Source organism: Silene latifolia, chromosome 6 (genome assembly GCF_048544455.1).
Source record: "Silene latifolia isolate original U9 population chromosome 6, ASM4854445v1, whole genome shotgun sequence".
Classification (NCBI taxonomy): Eukaryota; Viridiplantae; Streptophyta; class Magnoliopsida; order Caryophyllales; family Caryophyllaceae; genus Silene; species Silene latifolia.
The window spans coordinates 34,487,993-34,497,360 of NC_133531.1; the positions used below are offsets into that span (position 1 = coordinate 34,487,993).

General features: G+C 41.2%; 1 protein-coding gene across 1 annotated transcript; it reads right to left on the reverse strand.

The window, feature by feature from the left end:
- Window positions 1–715: 715 nt before the first annotated feature.
- Window positions 716–9,048, reverse strand: LOC141587966 (codeine O-demethylase-like). Its single transcript, XM_074409427.1, has 2 exons — window positions 8,828–9,048; window positions 716–1,421 (listed from the first exon to the last, which is right to left on the reverse strand). The coding sequence occupies exons 1-2, from the start codon at window positions 9,046–9,048 to the stop codon at window positions 854–856; spliced, it is 789 nt and encodes a 262-aa protein (XP_074265528.1). The 3' UTR covers window positions 716–853.
- Between the last annotated feature and the right edge of the window lie 320 nt (window positions 9,049–9,368).

Genomic DNA, 9,368 nt, shown 5'->3' on the forward strand with positions numbered 1-9,368 from the left:
TATAACAAAAGCGATAAAAGACAAAGAGAGACGTAAAAAAAGCAACATATAGATTCACGTGGTTCACTAACAATGTGTTAACTACGTCAGGAGAGTTTTATTAATATCGAGGAGATTACGGATTTCAGATTCTAATTCAGATTGTTATGATATACATAAGTACTAGAGTGTGAATTAGAGAGTTCATATAGTATTCTCAAATACCAATACAAATAACCTATAAAGCCCAAAACCAAAACCCTAACCCACACAGATATTAGATATCCGTTTAGCAAGACCCCTTCATGGTCGTTCGAAACGACGACTAACAGATTTTAGGCACAAATACAACCGCATTCATAGATTAGATCAAAATCCAATTTTGGCATTCTGAAAATTAATTTGCGTGACTATTTTCATTTTGTATAGCAATACATAGCTGGAGATTTGTTGAAAAAAAAAGAAATTTATCCCCTAATTTTCATGTCAATTAAGAAATCAAAATTCGATGAAAAAAATGAGCATACTGAGTACATGCATTGATACATAAACAACTTCAGAATTAAGTCGGAAATATATAATCCCTCCTAATCGGGATCTCCCCCCCACCCCACCCCCCCTCCTCCCCTCCCCCCCTTTGTGCAGAATGGTTAAGAAAGTAAATTTTGATCACACAAAATACAGAACCCACACATAGTTGAATAAGCCACAAATAGGAAGAAGTACATTACATAATGATTATTGAAAAGAGTAGTTTCATTTCGTAATACCATGCTCGATAATTAGATAGTATACACGGTAATATTCAAAAACACACTGTTTATTACTAGCAATAATACCCTTTCAAGGGTCCATCCTTACTGTGTAGTCCGTATTAGAATTTGAAAGCTTCAACTGGGCTTCGGCCGAGCACGTAGTCATTCAAGTAATTGGCCTTATATTCAGTAATGAAGTTGAAACTCCTGAACTTTTGGGGTGTATGAGCTCTAACAAATTCACTTACAGGTCCAATTTCTTCAAGCTTTTCCGGATGGCAGAACGCCACCACTGATGTCCTCTCCTTTTCCGAATTTGTGATTACCCGATGCACCGCACTCTTGAACACACCATTAGACATCACCTCTCCGAGATGACCAATGTTGACAAAGAGGGCACCAGGAATGACAGGAACCTTGTACCACTGGTCATTATTAAGAACCTCAAGGCCTTCAGTATCTGCTAAGTTTATGGATATTGTTGTTCCATCGGCATGTCGTGGGAAGCCTTGAACTTTGTCAGGGAACGGACAGCGCGGGTAGAAGCTAAACCTCGCTGTTATTTCCTCTTTATTACCTTGGCTTGTTAAGAAACAATCTTCTTCTAAGTTCATGCATTTGGCCACAGCCTTGTATATAACTTCATTCATCCTTGTTACATGCTTTGTAAACTCCTCCACCATTCCTCTATCATTACAGTTTTACAAAGTTTGGTCATTGTCTATTTGTCTTTAACCAAGTTGCTTTTTTTGTATACCATCCGATTTAATTCGGATTTGAGATGAGTAAGACCACAAAGGCGGTAAGCTCTCCATTATGAGTTTTAACGATTAATTAACACGTGTATTTCTAGAGCTTGAACCCTAGACTTCTGATTAAGGTAGAACAACTGTTTAGGCTCTTACCAGTTGATTTAAGTGCTCATGAATATCTGACGTTTATCACTCACAAATTAAAGCTAATCGTGTTGCTAATTTTTTTTTTTTTTTTTTTTTTTTGGTAAAAAATGTGTTGCTAATATTGTGAAAGAGACATTAACCTTACACATTGCGTTCTATAGTAAATTAATAGGAGTAGTTGTCATTTGTCGTTTGTTAGGTGAACCAATTGTTCCTTAAATTATGATGCTATATTAATTCGAGAATATACCAAAAAGCAACCCCAATCGCAGAGGGCTGAACGTAGCTTAGCGAGCTCAGTAATGGCAGCTGGGAGGGACGGTGACGAAAGAAGAGAAAAATCGATGAGCAGATTATTGTGCCATATATTATGGGCATCAATGGCTTCCGGGAAGCCATCTTTGAGTAAGTATTTTTCAGGGATATCACTACTTTTTGATATTTCTTGGACTAGTTTTGTTGCTAAATTTTCTTTAGATATGACTACGTTAGCCATTTTTTTTTGTTGAGGAATCCTGTGTTTTTCTCAAGTTGTGATGCAAAAGCTATTGGTTTCTTACTCTATTTAAAGAAGGAACTCGTACAAATGTACATGATCTGGTACAACTTTCGTATAGCATATCATTCAAACAAATTGTAATTATTGTATATGGCGTCGAAAGTAATATTCACGGGTAATAACGTGCCGAGCCAAGTCCAGCCCGTGCTTGGCCTTGTTAGGCTTGTGCTCGTGAAAAAAAACTCGAGTTTGAGCCGAGCTTGAGTTTACCCGAGCTTGAAGAACTTAAGCTCTAATTACCGAGTCCGGATCACCTGTCCCACAAACTTGAACCACTCCTTCTCCCATCCACCAAAAACTAACATGTGGCAAAAAAATAAAACAAAAAAAAGGTCATGTGCAATTGATGAGACGGTTTTACTATGTATTAAGAGGGTCTAGAATTGGTGAAGTTCAAGTGTCAAAAGCTGTACTTTGTGAGTTATATCATGTAACTACCGATTACACATGTTCTCTAGTTATTTGAAAGAGTTTGTAATTGGTTTGAGAAATCGGTGCCGAGTTGAAGTAACAATGGCGGAACTTGGATCCCAAAGTTGAAGATGAAGCTTGAAAACGATAAAGAAGATCTTGTGGGTCAGTTTTGTATGTCAAAGACAGAATCTAAGCGTGAGGATAGGTGGGCTCAAAGACCTATGAACATACCTTGGGAGGCGTGCACGAGCATATGTCGCACTATTCATGCGCGCATACGAAAGAGAAGACAAATTTGGCACCAGCGTTTTCCGGGATTGAGACGCAACTGAAGCGCGACCGAGGCGCGACCTACATTTGACACCTGTTTGTGCTTTGGTCGCGTAATTCAGCATCGTTAGACTCGTGCTTGTTTATTTATTTTACTTGGTTTGTTCCGATTATTATTATTATTATTAGTAATTTATTTCCTAATCTTGTTATTTACCTAATTACTATATAACTTAGTATTTCAGTTTTAGAAACGACTCACGCAACTTTTAGAGAAAAACCCTATTGTTATTTTCATCAAGACTATGTGTAACTAGTCTTTCATCTTGGATTCAAGCGATTGAAGCACTCTAAATCCGATTGTGAGTTTGAATGTTTTAATTTCTCTTCTTGATTATTGTGAATTGCTTAGCTCTTAATTATATGAATGTTGATTGATAATTGCTAGGTGCGCAACTAGTAGTCGATTTCTTCATTCTATTGTTAGTATTGTTGATTGAATAGGATTTATTGATTAACTTTACACTAGTAACATCTAAGATTTAGTATTGAACGGGATATGTTGATATTAGTACTTAGAAGTGATTCACATAAATATCTAAAGTGCAACTGGATTGTATGCGCTATTTATTCTCTATCGAATTGTCTAAATTATATTGTTGCTATGAATTAAACCTTGAACTGGATTGTTAGGGTTGTTTAATAGTTAGGGTTGATTAAGAATGGGATTCATTTTAATTGACTATTCGTAAGGTGAATTGGAATTTTACATTCACGATAGAGTAATCAAGATTAATAATTGAAACCGTCTTACAATGATCAATTGTTATTGAGTGTGGATATATGCTTAGGTCTAAGACCTTTTAAACCATTTGAATTCATCTATTTCTTTATTTGCTTAATCTTAGTTCTTTAGTTAGTCAAACAATTCAAATCCCCCCTTAAACTGGTTACTTTAATCTACATTATCATACACTTTAATTAATTTAGTCCTTCCTTGTGGATTCGTGTAATACTACGATTTTTTGAGTCTTTGGGTACTCTATCGAGTGAGGCTTACTCTGTCGAGTAAGTATGTTTTGTATATGAAACAGTAGTCTGCCTGTAGGGTACTCGATCGAGTAGCCTTGGCACTCGATCGAGTAAGTGACTTACTCGATCGAGTAAGTCGGTTATCGGGTGATTTGCGACGGGTTTGTTAATAATGCGGATTAATATATAATACTCCGTCATCTTTTTCCTAAACACTTTTACACACCTAAAAACACAAAAAGGAGAGATTGCAAGTTACGTTGATCGATTCATTCGCATTATTAGCAAATCCCGGAGCTAGAGGTGTCGGTTTCCTTTGTTCTTTATACCGTTGTGATCCTTGCGTCAAAGGTAAGTTCTACATATCATTTTTATAGCAGTTGGTTAATATTGTTTAAACCCTAATTTGGGGATTTGGGGGTTTTTATGATTGTATGGTTAAGGTAGTAATTGTATGAATGTATGTATAGGAGGAGGGTTCGTAGAAGAGAGGTTTTGAGACAGCTGCTAGATCATCGATTACGTGATTGCATTCGGGTAGGGTTTCCCTACTCCGTATTAATTACATGATGTGTTTGGTGGTTTCATTGTGATTATTGTCAAAGTATATTGTTGGTGGTTGTGATGGTTATTGGTTATATTGTTGGTTACATTGTTGATCGTTGATTGTATCTCTGTCTGTGATATTCGGGGCCCGTCCCTGGCTGAGTGGAGTCACTTACGGAAGTGGCTTCACGCCCTTGGTTCGCCTCATGTGGAACCCGCCACATGAGGGATGTGCACATTAAGGAAACTTGGGTTATTCGCTCAGTGGTTGATGAGCGGGGATTTTGGTAGTGCAGGCTGCGATCTCCCCATGGCGGTGTGGAGTACATTGCGATGGGTACTACGGAAGGACTACACACTTTAGTGTGTAGTCAGTTGTGTGGAGATTGATTATGGAGACTGGGGTTTGATGTGATGATTGAGCTGTTTAGTATTTGTTTTATTGTGTAATTAGTACTGACCCCGTTGTTTGTTTTGTAAAATTGTGGTGATCCATTCGGGGATGGTGAGCAGTTGTTGAGCAGGTTTGATATGATGCTTTTGGGCTAGCTGGGATGAGTCACCACTTGGCAATTAGAAGAGTCTTCCGCTGTGTCAGACGACGTCCTTAGCTATTCAATTTTGCTAGTAGATAATTTTGGTTTTGGTTGTATTTGATTTAACAGTTTTAGTTTTTTTTTTTTTTTTTGAAGGGATTTAACAGTGTTAGTTTGAGACATGTAATCACTTAAACTATATTTACTTTTAAAGTACGTTTCTTTATTGTCTTATAATTATCATTGCCTCGGGTAACCGAGATGGTGACGTTCCTATACCTGAGAGGTCCTGGTAAGACACTTGGAGTATGGGGGTGTCACAAAGTGGTATCAGAGCGACGATCCTGAAACCTGTAACCAATGAATCTAATGAATATATGGAGTCAAATTAAAATAAACTCGGGGTAGAAGTTGTAGGAGCTAATGCAAAGGCTTGGGAGACGTCCTAAAGTTGCGAACTCGCCCTACAATTTTGAACCGGTCACATGGGGTACGTGTCGGGATCGTATGTGGTGTCTTCTTGTGTGAGTATTTATATAGTAACATGTGGTGTGGAATGGTGGATGTGTGAATGTGGAGGATAGGAGGTACGGAGTAAATGTTGATAGATATGTGACTTGTATGATTGGATGAATGAGGCATGTTGTTTGTTTTATAATGTGGCATGCTAGAAATATGGAAGTAAAGTTATCTTGCTTGAGTATATAAAGAGTTGTTTATATATATATATATACGAGTTGTTGTTGTTTCATGTTGGTATATAAAGGTTGTATTGTATAGTGGGAAAGGAAAGATAAGCATGCGGGTAGTTATACGAGTCTGCATGACTCGATCGAGTGGGGGACACTCGATCGAGTAGGTGAGAGGCTCGATCGAGTGGGTCTGACTCGATCAAGTGGGTAATTTTGTGTTTTCTGGGTAGAAGCGTGTTTTTGGGCACTCGATCGAGTAGGTAGGGAAAGTCGATCGAGTGGGGTCAGCTCAATCGAGGGGCTAGTCATCTCAATCGAGTATGTTTTTTAGCAGTGTTCTGATCAGGTTTTGGAGTCGAGGCACTCGATCGAGTAGGTGGGGCACTCGATCGAGTGGGTGTTGGGGCTCGATCGAGTGGGTTTTATACAGGTCGTATACATGTTTTGGGTTATGGTATGAGTGTTTGTGTCTACCTTTTCTTATATAGTTACAAGATGCCGCCGAAAAGAAACGCCTTGTATGCTAGAGCTGAGAGTATGAACATTGATGACATAGTAAAGATGTTGGAGCACCAAGATGCTCTTACGGAAGCTTTGAAGATAGTGGGAAAGGATAAGGAGGTTGATCACTCCAAGATCAGCATCCATATAGCTAGGTTCAATCCTAAAGAGTATAACGGAAATGGGGCGCCAATCCTGCTGGATAATTGGCACATGGAGATGGAGAATATCCTGTAGTTAGTTCATTGCCCGGATGAGTTGAAAGTGGAACAACCTGCGTTCTACTTGAGGGAAGCGGCAGGTGAGTGGTGGGATAAGGTCAAGGTGAGTGCTAGGGAGATGTATATGAAGCAGGGACTACCCGCAATACCTTGGGATGAGTTCAGAAGAGCCATGAGACGTGAGTTTGTACCGGAACATGTGAGGAGTAAGCTAAGGGACGAGTTTAAGATGACATCTGATATGACGGTGGCTGAGTACTACCGTAAGTTTAATGAGAAGTCCAGATATGCTGAGGACATGGGGTTGAGTGAGGAGAACTTAGCTTTGAGGTTTGAGAAGGGGTTGACCCCCAAGATTATGGAGAAGCTACCGGTGGGAGTCCTTACAGATGTGAAGGAAGTTTATGAGCGAGCTGGGAGGGCTGAGAGGTTGGTTGAGATGACCAAAGAGAGAGGTACTGAGAAGAGGAAAGTTGAGAGCGAAGAGGGTGGTCAGTCCTGCTATAAGAAGAGTAATCATAATCAGGTGAGAGCATATTCATCTGGTTCATGGTTTAGTGCTGGGGCTTCATATAGGCGTGGCCGAGGGAGTAGTAGCAGTAGTTGGGGTATGACCTACTATAATTGTAGCGGTATGGTCCACAAGAGATATGAGTGCACCAGTGCGATGAGTGGGGGTTTCCAGAGACCGTCACAGGGGAGCTTTTCACAGGATCCTGCATAGAGTTATGCGAGTAATAGGCCGACTGGGTCATGGAACAACAGGGGAGGTCAGAACAACAACGGTGGGGGCAACCGCAATGGCGGTAATTCTTATCAGAAACCAGCTACGAACACCAACCACAACCAGGGGTCGGGTGCTAAACCGACTACCTCAGCTAGTACTGTCCAGGGAGGTGGGCAGAAGACCAGTGGCAAGCTGTTTATGATGGAGAAGAAAGCAACTGAGGACGACGCTCATGTTATCATTGGTACATTTCTTGTTAATGATGTTTATACCTTTGTTTTGTTTGATTCGGGAGCGTCACAGTCGTTTGTATCATCGAGTCATGTTAAAAGGTTGGGTTTGAGTGAGTTTGAGTCTGTAAGAGAGGAAGTTTTTATACCTTTGGGTGAGTCTGTATCTTGTGGGAGGTTGTATAGGGGTGTATCCCTGATAGTTGGGCAAGTTGATCTACCAGTAGACTTGCTAAAGTTTCCTTTAGACGGTTTTGAGATGATAGTCAGGATGGATTGGTTAGGAAAGTACAAAGCTAAGATAGATTGTCATCAAAAGAAACTTTCTCTGAGAGGTCCTAAGGGGATTAGCGTGTCTTATCGTGGGTTTGTTGTCAAACCCAAAGTTAAGTTGATTGCAGCAGTGACCTTGAAGTCCTATCTGAGGAAGGGGTGCCCGTTGATCTTGTGCCATGTGAGGGATCACCGAGTGGATAGTCCGACAGTTTAGCAGATACAAGTTTTGGGAGAGTTTCCAGATGTCTTTCCAGAGGAGATTCCGGGGTTGCCACCAAAGAGGGAGATAGAATTCAGTGTTGAGCTAAAATCGGGGACGAGGCTAATCTCTAAAGCACCATATCGGATGGGTCCTAAGGAGTTGGAGGAGCTAAGGAAGCAGTTGGATGATCTGATTGAGAGGGGATACATTAGACCTAGTGTATCACTGTGGGGAGCACCAGTTCTGTTTGTGAAAAAGAAAGATGGGAACCTGAGGTTGTGCATAGACTACAGGGAGCTAAATAGAGTAACGGTGAAGAACAAGTATCCTTTGCCAAGGATAAATGATTTGTTTGATCAGTTGAGTGGTGTAGCAACTTTTCTAAGATTGATTTGAGATCGGGTTACGATCAGGTGAAGATTAGAGAGGAGGACATACTAAAGACAGCTTTCACGTCGAGGTATGGCCATTATGAGTATGTGGTGATGCCGTTTGTGTTATCTAAGACACCATTAACAAGAAAAGTACTCGTGATTACGTGAGCATCATCCTCAGCTGCCTTCCTGTCCATCATGAAAAGCTTGCCACTGGTCTTCTGTCCACCTCCATGGACAGTACTAGCAGAAGTAGACGGCTTCGCAGCTGACCCCTAGTTGTTGTTTGCTGCTGGTCTCTGATATGAATTATAGCCATTGCGGTTAGCCCCACTGTTGTTGTTGTTGTTCTGACCACCCTGATTGTTCCATGACCCAGCCAGCCTGTTACTAGCATAACTCTGAGACGGACCCTGAGAGAAACTCCCCTGAGATGGTCTCTGGAAACCCCTGCCCACAACACTGGTGCACTCATGTCTCTTGTGGCCCATACCGCCACAGTTAAAGCAAGATATTCCCCACCTGCTGCTACCACCACCGCGGCCACGCCCATAGGAAGCCCCATCACTGAACCCCGACCCCATGAGTAAGCCCTCGCTTGGTTGTGGTTGTACCTCTTGTTACTGGACAGACCATCAGCCTCACTCTCATCCTTCCTCTTCACGGGACCCCTCTCCCTATTCTTCTTTGCCATCTCTACCAACCTCTCAGCTCTCCCGGCGCGCTCATATACTTCTATAACATCAGTAAGGACTCCTACAGGCAGCTTCTCCATGATCTTTGGTGTCAAAACCTTCTCAAACCTCAACGCTAAGTTCTCCTGGCTCAACCCCATATCCTCAGCATATCTAGACTTCTCATTGAACTTGTGATAATACTCAGCCACAGTCATCTCCGGAGTCATTTTGAAATCATCAAACTCCTCTCTCAGCCTACTACGGACATGCTCAGGTACGAACTCACGACGCATAGCTCTCTTGAACTCACTCTAAGGTATAGCCGACATCCCTTGTTTCACAAATAGCTCTAAGGTACTCTCCCTAACCTTATCCCACCATTCTCCGGCCGCATCTCTCAAGTAGAATGCAGCTTGTTCCACTCTAAAGTCCTCAGGGCAATGAACTAAATTAAGTATGTTCTCCATCTCCCTATGCC